We start from the raw sequence: 15,851 nt of genomic DNA, 5'->3' as shown, positions 1-15,851 counted from the left end.
GACTCCTGCCTCACCGCTCTCTTCCTCTTCCTACCGGCTTTCAGGGTATTTTTAACTTCTGACATGATCGATCTTAGATCTTTCAGAAGACTCGGGGTCTCCTCAGCCACCGTCTTCTCAATGCACTGTTGGCAGAGCTTCTTAGCGTAAGAAGAAGACAGCGAACATTTGCAGATAGGGCATTCCTTGTTCTTTTTCTTGGCCACCACCTTCTTCGGCACCGTCTAAGAAAAAAGGAAGATACCCAAATCTAAGGAACAGCCTATACCCTTTAAGGACCGAGATTAGGACTCACAATACCGGCGGCAGGATCTCAATATCCGCACTTTCAGACCTTCTCTCTTCATCCATAATGAAGGAAAAACCTGTACTGATGAAACATTGTCAAGTTACCTTCTGCCACCAAGTATTGCTCTCACCTGAGAGATACACAGCTTCCTGCAGACCCACCACTCCACAGATAGCACTGGAACAGAATCTGGTCCACTTTCTGGCACTCTGAATCCAGACACCGGCGTCCAAATAACCCAGGCACACTCCTACCTGAATAGCTTGTTTTAAAACTGCCGGGCTGCCGAACTTCCGGTCACCTGACCGGAAGCGCTCGGCCGTGGAACGCATGGCACTTCCTGCAGGGACGTCACTTCCAGTGGCGTCCTGGCTGATCTGCAGCAACTTGGGGCCTTCTGGCCACACTCAATCCGTTGGTGCGGTCTTCCTCGCCTGAGGGACCAGCACCTTCTGCCTCCCGGAATCTCCGTCCCCGGCATCCTGCCCCCCGACACCTGTGGGTGAGGAATAATCGGCAGGTACAACACGTCGCCGCTAACCCTCCAGCATCTACCGGGACTTCCAGGTTAGGACGACAACTGCAGGCTCCCGTACCAGGACAGGAAACCTCACTGAGGTGGGAGAGCGGCTCCACCTTTTTATGCTGCAGGTTTCCTGTCCTGGGGCGGAGCCATCTCTCTCGCTAAGGTGCTGTCGTGGGGGAGGGGAAAATTGTATCTCTATTTTCCATTAAATCTTGTGCAACACCTAAAAGGGTTAACAAAGTTTATAAAATCAGTTTTGAATACCTTGAGGGGTGTAGTTTCTTAGATGGGGTCACTTTTATGGAATTTCTAATCTAGGGGTGCATCAGGGGGGCTTCAAATGGGACATGGTGTCAAAAAACCAGTCCAGCAAAACCTGCCTTCCAAAAACCAAACCGCGCACCTTTCACTCTACGCCCCGCTGTGTGGCAGTACAGTAGTTTATGGCCACATATGGGGTGTTTCTGTAAACGGCAGAGTCAGGGCAATAAAGATACAGTCTTGTTTGGCTGTTAACCCTTGCTTTGTTAGTGGAAAAAATGGGTTAAAATGGAAAATTAGGCAAAAAAATTAAATTCTCAAATTTCATCCCCATTTGCCAATAACTCTTGTGCAACACCTAAAGGGTTAACGAAGTTTGTAAAATCAGTTTTGAATACCTTGAGGGGTGTAGTTTATAGAATGGGGTCATTTTTGGGTGGTTTCTATTATGTAAGCCTCGCAAAATGACTTCAGACCTGTAGTGGTCCATAAAAATTGTGTTTTTGTAAATTTCTGAAAAATTTCAAGATTTGCTTCTAAACTTCTAAGCCTTGTAACATCCCCAAAAAATAAAATATCATTCCCAAAATAATTCAAACATGAAGTAGACATATGGGGAATGCAAAGTCATCACAATTTTTAGGGGTATTACTATGTATTACAGAAGTAGAGAAACTAAAACTTTGAAATTTGCTAATTTTTCAAAATTTTTGGTAAATTAGGTATTTTTTTAGGCAAAAAAAAAATTATTTTTTTGACTTCATTTTACCAGTGTCATGAAGTACAATATGTGACGAAAAAAGAATCTCAGAATGGCCTGGATAAGTCAAAGCGTTTTAAAGTTATCACCACTTAAATTGACACTGGTCAGATTTGCAAAAAATGGCCTTGTCCTTAAGGTGAAATAAGGCTGTGTCCCTAAGGGGTTAAACTTCATGGGGTCACCGTCGCAGCTCTTTGTATAAGGTATGGAACGGTTCTTTGTGAAGGCGTTGAGCAACAATCGGATGGACCCACCGCCGTCTCCTCTTCCTCTCCGATTCTTCGTCCAGCATTGCAGACTGCCCTCCAAATCGCCGCAAAAGAATCCATCGAAATAATACTTTATTCAGAAGGTCTTCTGCCATGATGATCACTTAGAATAGGTAGAAATCAATGCCAGCCAAGCAAAGTTTTCTCACACACCTCTGTACGACATCAAAAGCACAATAAAATGGCGCCTGTTCCATCACATGTCCTCTGATTTATAACTTTTTTTTTTTTGTACCCTAGCAACATCTTTTCTTCAATCCGTTTTTTTTTGCGGAAAAACGGAAAGGATGCGGATGTACATTTGAAAAAAAAAAAAAAAACTAAAAGGTTTTTGCGGAAACACTGATCCGCAAAAAACAGAACGAATATCTTTAAGGAAAAGTACTTATGTGTGAACAATGCACATGACCGTTGTGTGTTTTGCGGTCTGCAAATTGCGGATCCGCAAAACACGGATGGCGTCCGTGTGCGTTCCGCAATTTGCGGAATGGCACGGACAGCCATTGATATAACTGCCTATTCTTGTCCGCAAAAAGGACAAGAATAGGACAGGTTAGGCTCCATTCACACGTCCGTATAATGGGTCCGCATCCGTTCTGCAAATTGCGAAACGGGTGCGGACCCATTCATTCTCTATGGGGACGGAATGGATGCGGACATTATGTGCTCTCCGCATCTGCATTTCTGGAGCGCGCCCCCAATCTTCTGGTGCGGACAAGAATAGGCAATTCTATGGGGGTGCCGGCCGGGTGTATTCCAGATCTGCAATTTGCGGATCCGCAATGCACTACGGACGCCTGAATGGACCCTTATATTTTTTTTTGCGGACCATGGAACAGAGCAACGGATGCAGACAGCACACGGAGTGCTGTCCGCATGTTTTCTGGCCCCATTGAAGTGAATGGGTGCGCACCCGAGCCGCAAATACTGCGGCCCAAAACAACGGTCGTGTGCATGAGGCCTTAATGTGAAGCACATGGTGTTATTATACTAGTACCTTTATGTGCCTCACATTAATAGTAAAAGTGACCCCATCAAGTACCTCCTTACATATAGTACCTCCTTATATTATGGGCAACATGATGTTAATGTGAGAGGTAAATGATGAGGTTACTTAGTATTAGGGCTCATGCACATGGTTGCTCGGTCGTTCCGTGTATTGGGGACCGCAATTTGCGCTCCCCAATGCACGGGCAACATCCATGTGGATTCCGCACACAGATATAACTTGAATTAGTCTGTTCTATTTTTTTTTTGTGGTGCAGAGGCAGAGAGAAACCCTATAGAAGCACTCCGTTCCGTGCCTCCGTTCCACACCGCACCTTCCAGATTGCGGACCCATTCAAGTGAACAGAGCTTAGCCACGCCCAGGCCATTGATACTAGTCATGACGTCACTGGGCCTGCGGTAAACAGCGAGAAGGCCGCGGTGCTACTGCCTTCTCAAACAGCTGATCGGCAGGGGTCCCGGGTGTCGGACCCCCGCCGATCATCTGCAGAATCCCTTTAATGTGCGAGAAACATCATGAGGTTACTTAGTTGTCAATTATGTGAGGAGGTACTCGATGGGGTTATTATTGTGAGGTTATGATCCTGGGAAATACCCAGAATTTCACCCAGGCAGCCCCCCTGACAGTTCATGCTCCGATGCTCGCCTTTGCCCTGCGCTGAATCGTACAGGGCAAAGGCATTTTGTGGCGTTCCAATGACGTACCGGGTCCTTCTTCAGGCTGCAAGGCGGAGGCTTCTGCCCAGCAGTGAGCCCGGTGACGTCACTGGTACTGATGGGCGGGCTTTAGCGCTGCCCTAGCCTGTAAAACAACTAGGGCAGCGCTAAGGGCCGCCCATCAGAGCCAGTGACGTCGCCGAACACACTGCTGGGAGGAAGCCTCCGCCCGGCAGTGTTTTATTGTAAATAAAAGAGCCCTTTCCCTGCTGCACGATCCTGTGCAGGGCAAGGGAAAGCATCGGAGCATGAGATACTCCGATTCTAACACCAGGGGGGCTGCCTGGGTGAAAATATGGGTATGTCTGGGTTCAGCTCTGAACCCGGACAACCCCTTTAAAGGGTTTAAACACCAGGGGGCGCTGTTATAATGAAGTAAAGACAATGAGGGAGTTATTACACTGGTATAACGGAAAAATCGTTTAGTTAGCAACCAATCATCTTCCACCTTTCCGAAAAATTTAAGGTGTAATTTGATTGGTTGCTATGGGCTGGGCAACTAAGGTTTGCTCACATCACCGTTCAGCCTTTCCGTTCTCCTGCCCAGTTTAGCAAAACAGAGCCCACGGGCCCTATAGACTGAAATGGGGTCTGTTAGGTTTCCGCTCAGAAGATTTTTGAAGCAGATTTTTTTTTGTCTCCACTCCAAAATCTTCTTCTGAGCGGAAACCTAACGGACCCCATTATAATCTATGGGCCCGTGGGCTCCGTTATGTGCCGAATCCGACATTTCCATTTTCCGAAACGGAAAGGCTGAACAGTGATGTGAACGAAGCCTAAGGCTACTTTCACACCTGCGTTAGGTGCGGATCCGTCTGGTATCTGCACAGACGGATCCGCACCGATAATGCAAACGCTTAGATCCATTCAGAACGGATCCGTTTGCATTACCATGAACAATGCAAACGGATCCGTCCAGACTTTACATTGAAAGTCAATGGGGGACGGATCCGTTTGAAAATTGAGCCATACTGTGTCAACTTAAAATGGATCCGTCCCCATTGACTTACATTGTAAGTCTGGACGGATCCGTTTGCCTCCGCACGGCCAGGCGGACACCCGAACGCTGCAAGCAGCGGTCAGGTGTCCGCCTGCGGAGCGGAGGCTGAACGCCGCCAGACTGATGCATTCTGAGCGGATCTGCGTCCACTGAGAATGCACTGGGGCTGGACGGATCTCAAACGGAACTCACAAGCGGAGCCCCGACGCTAGTGTGAAAGTAGCCTTAGCCAGTTTTCCTTTACACCAGTTTTGATAAATCTCCCACAATATCTCACAACTGGCACATATTTGTAAATAAAAAAATTGAATTACAAAAAGTCTCTAGTTCTCATGATGAACCTTATTAAAAACATTTATTAGCGGCACAACCCAAATCCTTCCGTTTCAGGGCACCTCGAGAGTTTATTACCAGTTTACCATTTCAGACCCATACAGACAAGAACTCTTCCGGGCTGTGCTCGCCTCAGGGCTCACCCGCCAACGCTCCTCCGGGCTGTGCTCGCCTCAGGGCTCACCCGCTGCTCCTCCGGGCTGTGCCAGCCTCAGGGCTCACCCGCCAACGCTCCTCCGGGCTGTGCCCGCCTCAGAGCTCACCCGCTGCGCTCCTCCGGGCTGTGCCAGCCTCAGGGCTCACCCGCCAACGCTCCTCCGGGCTGTGCCAGCCTCAGGGCTCACCCGCCAACGCTCCTCCGGGCTGTGCCAGCCTCAGGGCTCACCCGCTGCGCTCCTCCGGGCTGTGCCAGCCTCAGGGCTCACCCGCCGCCGCTCCTCCGGGCTGTGCCCGCCTCAGAGCTCACCCGCCGCTCCTCCCCGCCAGTTACCTCTGAAACCCAAAACCCAAACTTTCTTCCTTTTCCTCCGCTGCCTCAAACAGGGCCGCTCTCAGCCAATCGCTGCAAGTCTCTCAGCAGCCAATTGGAATGGTCCAAGGAGTGACCAATCAGGAGGCGGCTCTCAGACGGCGGCGGCAGAGGCTGGCGGCGCTGTCAGTGTGCGGGCAGTCAGCGCTCAGTGTGAGGGAGAAGCGGCTGCTGCTGGGAGATGTGAGAGCCGCTCCGGGTGCGCACAGGGATGAGCTCCGGGACGAGCTCCGGGACAATGCCGGGCGGGATGTGCCTCGTCCTCCTCCTCTTCCTCCCCTGTAAGTATCTTCTTCTAGTAGTGGGAACTTTTTTTTCTGAGCGCGCAGGAAGGAGAAGAAACTTTTTCCATCCGATAATTTCCCCGGCACAACGTCTCTGGAGACTTCCGTGCTGCGGTACCGCCGTTATGTGCAGTGTGCATTAGGGGCTTCTGAGAAAGAACTTCAAAGGTTGTCTCCTTCTGATGCTAGCTGAGGTTGTCAGTGTCTGAGATTCTGCCAACAGGGTTGTCGGTCACCAAGTGTGAATTTTGTCAGTGGTTGAGGTTTATTTCTATGGGTCTGAAGTTGTCAGCACTTGAAATGATCTGAGGCTGAGGATAGCAGAGGTTGTCGGCGGTTTGTGGGGCTGAGGTTGTCAGCGGTTTGTGGGGCTGAGGTTGTCGGCGGTTTGTGGGGCTGAGGTTGTCAGCGGCTTAGGTTGAATTTAGGTTTTGTGAGCTGTAGTTTTCAGCATTTGAGGATTGACACCCTCTGTGTGGCTGAGATTGTCAGCAGTTGATGTTGCTCTCTGTGGTGCTGAGGTTGTCAGTAACTGATTTCAGCAGTTGAGGTCTCTCTTTGGAGCCGAGGTTGTCAGCAGTGTTGTCTGGGGCACTCTGTAGCTGAGGTTGTCGGCAGCGCAGACTGGGGCTCTCTCTCTGGTGCTGAGGTTGTCAGCGGCTTCGGTTGAATTTAGGTTTTGTGAGCTGTAGTTTTCAGCATTTGAGGATTGACACCCTCTGTGGTGCTGAGGTTGTCGGCTAAGGCAGTGGCTGTGGTTGTCAGTCGCTGAGGCAGCAGTAATTGAGATTGGCGCTCGTGAGATTATTCGCCTCTGAGGTAGTGATTTCCGCCACCTCGCTGTCTTCTATTTGCTTTTATACGGTTCTGTCTCTGCTTCCTCTTAGGGGTGAGCGGTTTTATGTCCTCCCTCTGGCAACGCTTCATCATTGTCTCGTTGCTCGGGACAGTGAAGCCGTCCAGGGTGCCCCGTGAATTGAGTGTTTCATGGACCCCGGGGCTGTGCTCCATGTGCTGTGGGGCGACGTGCTCGCCCTCCTTCTCTAGAAGATAAATCCTGATCAGTGGAAGCTGCTGAGAAATCCTCGCTCCTCACCCGGAGACCTGCTCGGTGACAACGGACAAGCTTCTGTCAGGTTGTCAGAAAATCCACTTGCCGCCATTTACACCCTGACACTCCTCTCAGGCTAATAGATATAACATTATAATTACACATGGCGGTCTGGCTGATATTCTGCCCTCTCCCCATCGGGTAAAATGGTATATAGTAAAAAAAACAAAACAAAAAAAAAACGCGGGTGAGTGGCGTCACATAGACTGCAATTCTATTACAGCTTAGACTACCGCTGACCGCCATATTGCCATGGAGCGTAGCAGTAATCTGAAAGTCGCAGCAATGTGTGTCGTCATGGCTGCTGGCGGCATCACGGTGGAAGCCTTAAAAAATCCTAGGATAAAGTGCGTATGAGAGGTGGAATCTAACTATTCAGCCCCGACGTCTGCTACACTTAGTAGTACTGCAAATACGTCTTCATAAGGGGGTGTACTTGAGCCGTACCCACTGCAGATTTTCCAACGTGGAATTTTGGGCGGAAAATCGTCAGTGTTTTGTAATAGCAGCGGAGATTTTACCATAGGGGACGTTTTTTTAAATCAGGGTTGTCGTGGCAATTTGGTAGAATTTTGTGACATTTCGTGATCCTCTCCACTTTTGGTCAATGTTTAAGAGCTAAAAGTGAGATTAGACTTGGATTATGGCACATGTAATATGTGCAAGTTTTGCAAAAGTCGCAAAAATGTCAAAACTCCACAATCTCAGTCTGCTTAAACTAATAACACAAAGAATTAAATGTTACCATGTTTTTATTGAACACACCATGTAAACATTCACAGTGCAGGTGGAAAAAGTATGTGAACCCCTAGACTAATGACCTCTCCAAGAGCTAATTGGAGTGAGGTGTCGGCCAACTGGAGTCCAATCAATGAGATGAGATTGGAGGTGTTGGTTACAGCTGCCCTGCCCTATAAAAAACACACACCAGTTCTGGGTTTGCTTTTCACAAGAAGCATTGCCTGATGTGAATGATGCCTCGCACAAAAGAGCTCTCAGAAGACCTACGATTAAGAATTGCTGACTTGCATAAAGCTGGAAAGGGTTATAAAAGTATCTCCAAAAGCCTTGCTGTTCATCAGTCCACGGTAAGACAAATTGTCTATAAATGGAGAAAGTTCAGCACTGCTGCTACTCTCCCTAGGAGTGGAATATACCAATAGTCAGACTTAAGTCAATCTGAGCATAGGTCATCAATATTGGAAACCAGGCGACCCCCTTTAAGAGGCCAGTGCAGAAAAGCGCCTCTTAATAAATTTGGTGGATTCTGCACCCATAGACTTCATACTAAGGGTACTTTCACACTAGCGTTTTTCTTTTCCGGTATTGAGTTCTGTCCTAGGGGCTCAATTAGGGTTGGGCAATATACCGGTATCACAATATACAGCGGTATTAAAACGGCGATATGGCGATATCGCTGTTTCCTAATTACCGTGGTATTTTGTGATGTCATAGAATCGGTCATGTGCACTGATCGCTTAAAAATCTTTGGCCGCCCACCCCAGCATGATTCCGTACCAATTGCTGCCCGCAGCGGCTACCCCGGTTCCTCCATGCAGGCTCCCATAATGCAGTCTCCGCCCACTGACGTCGGAATCAGATGACAGGCGAGGCTGTGCAGGACAGGACAGGAGCGCCACCAACGCTTCTGCTTACAGCCTGCAATACACCCTCTAGTAGGAGATGATACACAAGATTAAAACCACTTGTTCTGGTACAGAATTAACCCTGTAATGTTTTTGTTGTTACTAGAAGTCAATCGACTAGTTACAGATACCCGAAATGGTGAAAAATTACATAGAAAAGTATAACCATTTACGTCTCCTTGTGGCTGCCCCCGTACAGTGTAACGTCTCCTTGCGGCTGCCCCCGTACAGTGTAACGTCTCCTTGCGGCTGCCCCCGTACAGTGTAACGTCTCCTTGCGGCTGCCCCCGTACAGGGTAACGTCTCCTTGCGGCTGCCCCCGTACAGGGTAACGTCTCCTTGCGGCTGCCCCCGCACAGTGTAACGTCTCCTTGCGGCTGCCCCCGCACAGTGTAACGTCTCCTTGCGGCTGCCCCCGCACAGTGTAACGTCTCCTTGCGGCTGCCCCCGCACAGTGTAACGTCTCCTTGCGGCTGCCCCCGCACAGTGTAACGTCTCCTTGCGGCTGCCCCCGCACAGTGTAACGTCTCCTTGCGGCTGCCCCCGCACAGTGTAACGTCTCCTTGCGGCTGCCCCCGCACAGTGTAACGTCTCCTTGTGGCTCCAAGTGTTTTTTTCTTCTAAATGGGCATTTATCGGGATATATATCGTTTTCGCGATAAATTTCTTAATATCGTTATTGTGGGAATATTTTTGATATCGTCCAACCCTAGGCTCAATAACGGAAAATAACTGATCAGTTTTATCCTAATGCATTCTGAATGGAGAGCACCAGGATGTCTTCAGTTCAGTCACTGTACGGTTGCTGCAGTATTTTCTCCGTCCAAAATTCCGGAACACTTGCCGGAATGCCGGATCCGGCATTATTTTCTATTGAAATGGATTAATGCCGGATCCGGCCCCAAGTGTTCCGGAAAAACGGATCTGGTTTTGCGGTTTGCGCATGCGCAGACCTTTAAAAATGTGAAAAAGATAAATACCGGATCCGTTTTTCCGGATGACAACCAGAGACGGATCCGGTATTGCAATACATTTGTGAGACTGATCCGCATCCGGATCCGTCTACAAATGGTATCCGTTTGCATACAGATTGCCGGATCTGGCGACGCTAGTGTGAAAGTACCCTAATAGGTGTTTCTGATGTCAGTCTTAGTACATCTGACCCGGCGTAGTTGACCTGTACAATATGGCAACTTTTTTTTTTTTTGCTTGCAGTCTTCTATACAGTGAATCAGTGAGAAATGGATTCCATCCGCATTCTGACCTTGTTTTTCATGGACCCATTGAATAGAATGGGCGTGTTCGGTTCACAGAATGGACCAAAGTAGCGCATACACCCATGATTTTCCTGCAGACCAACAGTCCATTGGGTAAATCAGATGTCTTCATACATGTGTAGGATTTATAGGACCTGCGTGCTGTGTGTGGAGGACATGGACAGTAGCCCTGTGGGTTTCTGCAGCACCTCCCTGCAGTATCCCTGAGTCCCCCGGTCTCTGCAGGTTGGATTCCATGTCCCGTCTTGTTGTCTCCCCTGGAGAGCAGCGAGACAGATGTCTGGCAGCTCTTCATCTCTTGATGACCTGCACATTCGGCTGAACCTCTTGAGAATTATCTGATGTCGTTAATGATACGTTTAACGTTTTCTTGCCTTAGAGGAAATGTGAGACGTTTTTTCCCTGAATTTCCAGTTACTTTAGTGTAAAAGCTTCCAGATATTGAAAAGGTGGCGGAGGATTTGAGCTGCGGGAAATCTCTACAGCTGTGGCACCGGGTCCTGGTAGTTCTGACCAAGAAGGCATCGGAGTGCCCCATTATACTGTAAGTCAGTGGGGTCATCGAGTGCCATTGGCGTCCATTGTAGATTGGACCATCACAGTGTAGTAACCGCTGAGCAGAACCTGCAACACAGATGTAGACAGAGCCTTATTCTTCTCTTAACCTCTAAATTGTAATTGTCCGTTCGTAAAGCCATTTGAGGGTTTTTTGCAGGACAAAATGCATTTTTAAGTTACCATGTCTTGTTTTGAAAAACAGGAAAAAAAAATTAAAATCTTTTGTGGGGTTAAATTGAACCCGCCCCCTTTCAGATTCTGCCAAGTTTTTTGGAGTTTGCTATTACGGTGTTCACTGTGCGCTAAAATTGACATGATGTTCTTATTCTGTGACTCAATACGATTACGGCAATACCTAATTTGTATAGTTTTTCCTTTTATTGTTTTGCTACTTTAAAAAAATAAATACCATTGAAAAAAAAATATCTAAATTTTCTTGCATCGCCATTTTCTGACAGCCCAAACTTTTTTGTTTCCATCCACAGAGCTGTATGAGGGCTTGTTTTTTTTGGCAAGCTGTAGTTTTTGTTGGTACCATTTTTTTGACCACTATTATTCAATTTTTTTTTGGGGGGGGACGGGGACAAGGTGAGCAAAAAATGGTGAATGGTGAGTTTTAATTTTTTTTCCATTAAAGTGTACACTGCTCAGGATGCGGCGATACCTGTTTTTTTTTTTTGTTTATATACTTTTATATGTCAAATTGGGAAAGCAGGTGATTTAAACTTTTAAATGTTTTATTTTTTTATTTTTATTTTTTTTTACTAAATTTTTCACCCCGTTAGGGGTCTAAAACCTGGGATCTTTTGATCCATTGTCGCATTCACCCTAACAGAAATCTATTATGATGAAGGGGATTCTGCCGCTCTACTTGCTGAGCTGTGACTTGTGTACAGCTTTGCAGGCAGCTTACCATGACAGGCACAGGAAGCTTCTGCAAGCCCCAGGCTGCCATGGTAACTGATCGGAGCCCTGGGTTTTCACTGCATGGCCCCAATTGTAAGGGTCCATTCACACGTCCGTTTTTTCTTTCCTGATCTGTTCCGTTTTTTCTGGAACAGATCTGGACCCATTCATTTTCAATGGGTCCTGGAAAAAAACGGAAAGCACAATGTGTGCTGTCCGTTTCCGTTGTTCCGTTCCGCATGTCCGTTTAAATATAAAACATGTCCTATTCTTTTCCTGAAAAATCGGATCCTGGTACAATACAAAGTCAATGGATCCGCAAAAAACGGAAGACATTCGGATGTCATTACGTATGTCATCCGTTTTATACGGAATCCGTTCCTGGAAATTACATTTAAATTATTATTATTATTATTTTTTTAAAGAAATCCAAACAACTTTATTTGCTTATTGAAATTTATACATGTTTCAGTTTTTTGCGGATCCGCAAAAAACGGATGACATACGGATGACATACGGAAACATTTTCAGGAACAACGGATCCGCAAAAAACGGACCGAAAATCGGATTATAGAAAAATACTGACGTGTGAATGTAGCCTGAGGCCTCATGCACACGACCGTATTTTTTTGCGGTCCGCAAAACGGGGTTCCGTTTTCCCGTGATCCGTGGGTCTTCCTTGATTTTTGGAGGATCCACGGACATGAAAAAAAAGTCGTTTTGGTGTCCGCCTGGCCGTGCGGAGCCAAACGGATCCGTCCTGAATTACAATGCAAGTCAATGGGGACGGATCCGTTTGACGTTGACACAATATGGTGCAATTTCAAACGGATCCGTCCCCATTGACTTTCAATGTAAAGTCTGGAGTCCCTTTTATACCATCAGATCGGAGTTTTCTCCAATCCGATGGTATATTTTAACTTGAAGCGTCCCCATCACCATGGGAACGCCTCTATGTTAGAATATACTGTCGGATATGAGTTAGATCGTGAAACCTCATTTCCGACAGTATATTCTAACACAGAGGCGTTCCCATGGTGATGGGGACGCTTCTAGTTAGAATATACTACAAACTGTGTACATGACTGCCCCCTGCTGCCTAGCAGCATCCGATCTCTTACAGGGGGCCGTGATCAGCACAATTAACCCCTCAGGTGCCGCACCTGAAGGGGTTAATTGTACTATCATATCCCCCTGTAAGAGATTAGGGCTGCCAGGCAGCAGGGGGCAGACCCCCCCCCCCCCTCCCCAGTTTGAATATCATTGGTGGCCAGTGCGGCCCCCCCCCCCCTTCCTCCCTCTATTGTAATAAATCGTTGGTGGCACAGTGTGCGCCCCCCCCCCCTTCCTCCCTCTATTGTAATAAATCGTTGGTGGCACAGTGTGCGCCCCCCATTGGCCCCCCCTCCCTCTATAGCATTAACAACATTGGTGGCCAGTGTGCGGCCTCCCATCTCCCCCCCCCTTCCCCCCCGATCATTGGTGGCAGCGGGTTACTAGCAATAGTACAATAGTAAAAGATTCATACTTACCTGGGAGCTGCGATGTTCGTGTCCGGCCGGGAGCTCCTCCTACTAGTAAGTGACAGTTCATTTAGCAATGCGCCGCACAGACCCTGTCACTTACCAGTAGGTGGAGCTCCCGGCCGGACACGAACATCGCAGCAGCAGCCAGCAGCAGGTAAGTATGAATCTTCTACTATTGTACTATTGCTAAGTAACCATGGCAACCAGGACTGTAGTAGCGTCCCGGTTGCCATGGTTACCGATCGGAGCCCCAGCTATTAAACTGGGACTCCGATCGGAACTCCGCTGCCACCAATGATGGGGGGGAGATGGGAGGCCGCACACTGGCCACCAATGTTGTTAATGCTATAGAGGGAGGGGGGGCCGATGGGGGGCGCACACTGTGCCACCAACGAATTATTACAATAGAGGGAGGGGGGGGGGGCCGCACTGGCCACCAATGATATTCAAACTGGGGAGGGGGGGGGAGGGTCTGCCCCCTGCTGCCTGGCAGCCCTGATCTCTTACAGGGGGCCGTGATCAGCACAATTAACCCCTTCAGGTGCCGCACCTGAAGGGGTTAATTGTGCTGATCACGGCCCCCTGTAAGAGATTGGGTGCTGCCAGGCAGCAGGGGGCAGTCTTGTACACAGTTTGTAGTGTATTCTAACTAGAAGCGTCCCCATCACCATGGGAACGCTTCTGTGTTAGAATATACTGTCGGTTCTGAGTTTTCACGAAGTGAAAACTCAGCTTTGAAAAAGCTTTCATGCAGACGGATCTTCGGATCCGTCTGTATAAAAACTAACCTACGGCCACGCATCACGGACACGGATGCCAATCTTGTGTGCATCCGTGTTCTTTCACGGACCCATTGACTTGAATGGGTCCGTGAACCGTTGGCCGTGAAAAAAATAGGACAGGTCATATTTTTTTCACGGCCAGGAAACACGGATGCGGCTGCCAAACGGTGCATTCTCCGTTTTTTCCACGGACCCATTGAAAGTCAATGGGTCCGCGAAAAAAAACGGAAAACGGTACAACGGCCACGGATGCACACAACGGTCGTGTGCATGAGGCCTTAGGCTGAGGTTGCTGCATCCATCTGTCTACTCTAACTTCACAGATGCCACGATCACTGTTGAACGCAGTATCTCAGGAGTTAAATGACTGGTTTCGGCTTCATCACTGATCCTGGTCATTGCGGCTGTGTATTGTAAAGCCGGCTCAGCACAGCAGCCCTCTCCATTTATTCCCTCATCTACTGTGACGTACAGGTACTTCACAATGACTGAAGGGGTTAAAGGGGATATGTCATCAGGAAATTCACTGATAAACCATGCACAATAATTGTAGTACTATATCTTTTACTTAGCGATCCATTGCTTCATTCTGGAGAAAACGTTCTTTTAATCCATATACAAAAGAGCAGTTAAAGGGAACCTGTCATGTGGATATTTGATTATAATCTAACTAATTATATACAATCATTAACTACTAAAAAGGGCCTTAGATGTATTCACTTACTGGTGTGACAGATGGTTACCTCATAATATACACACAAAGATGCCGCATGCTAATGAGCTGATTTGAATCCAGCGTGATGTCATTGAGTCCAGCGTATATTTAATTCAGAGCTATAGCCACTCCCCTGCCCACCTGCTGCTGATTCATATGGAAAATAACTGTCAATCAGCAGCAGGTAGGCGGGGAGAGTCAGGAGCTCATGAATATTCATGACTCATCATTATCAGCTGGTGCTTTTCAATACAAGATGTTGGCAGATTGACTGGGTCAATTAAAGAAAGTGACCCAACATTGTGCTAAGAGAATCAATCACTTATTTATGTTGCCCTTGGTTAGGACACCATAAAACTGGTGACAGGTTCCCTTTAAGTGCACTGAGGGCGGGCCCAAGTCGCTCTGTGCACCCTTTCTCCTCCTGATTCCTCTGCCAGCCCCTCCCCCTTCTTCTTTTTGATACGGCCTGACAGAATTCTGCTCTTTCAGAATGTGTTTTATAATATATGGATATCTATGTAAACTGGAGCACGTAACATAATCCAGCACATGAACTGGAACTACTGTAAATTTTGCACATATTGGGGATAGGGTTGCCAAAATTTTGATTCGATTTCGATACCAACAAAAAGTATTGCGATACTTAAAGGGATTCTGTCACCAGGTTTCACCCCTGTCAGCTAAACATATGCTGATGATCAGGGCCTCATCACGATTCCTAATGTGGGCTTATAAATGTGATCCGTAGCCTTATTTAGCTAAAAAACCTAACCTGTCAGTCAAAGAAATAAGGTGCCCAAGGGGATGTGAAGTGATGCAAGGTGCCAACCGCACCCACCGCCGTTCGTGCCCAGCGCCGCCTTTCCAGACTTCTGCGCCGCCTCCTAATCCTCTGTGCTGCCTCTCGCTCTCCCTCCCCCCCCTCCTGCTGTAAGATCTCGCGCGTGCGCACAGGGCTCTGCCTGATGCGCCCGTGCGGACTTCTCCATTTGGCTTCTTACAGCGAAGTGCGCGTGCGCATGCCCCGGCACTTCGCTCAACCCGCTGTATGACCTGCACTCTGGCACCAGCCTCTCAGAGCCCTGTGCGCACGCGCGAGATCTTACAGCAGCAGCAGGAGGGGGAGGGAGAGCGAGAGGCGGCACAGCGGATTAGGAGGCGGCGCAGAAGTCTGGAAAGGCGGCGGCGGGTGCGGCCGGCACCTTGCATCACTTCACATCCCCTTGGGCACCTTATTTCTTTGACTGACAGGTTAGTAAAAGCTGTTTTTTAGCAAAATGAGCCCACAGATGACATTTATAAGCCCACATTAGGAATTGTGATGAGGCCCTGAACATCAGCATATGTT

At 48.1% G+C, this 15,851-nt stretch overlaps 1 protein-coding gene across 1 annotated transcript in view; it reads left to right on the top strand.

The window, feature by feature from the left end:
* The first annotated feature begins 5,803 nt into the window (after positions 1-5,803).
* The window catches only part of B3GLCT (beta 3-glucosyltransferase), a 587,625-nt gene continuing 577,577 nt past the window's right edge, over positions 5,804-15,851 (top strand). Inside the window, exon 1 of the mRNA XM_040426156.1 lies at positions 5,804-5,976. Within this exon, the coding sequence (XP_040282090.1) occupies positions 5,907-5,976 (70 nt within the window). The 5' untranslated portion in view covers positions 5,804-5,906. The remainder of the gene's footprint in view (positions 5,977-15,851) is intronic.

This window comes from Bufo bufo, chromosome 3, assembly GCF_905171765.1.
Source record: "Bufo bufo chromosome 3, aBufBuf1.1, whole genome shotgun sequence".
NCBI classification, from domain to species: domain Eukaryota; kingdom Metazoa; phylum Chordata; class Amphibia; order Anura; family Bufonidae; genus Bufo; species Bufo bufo.
This window is presented reverse-complemented; position numbering and strand designations above follow the sequence as displayed.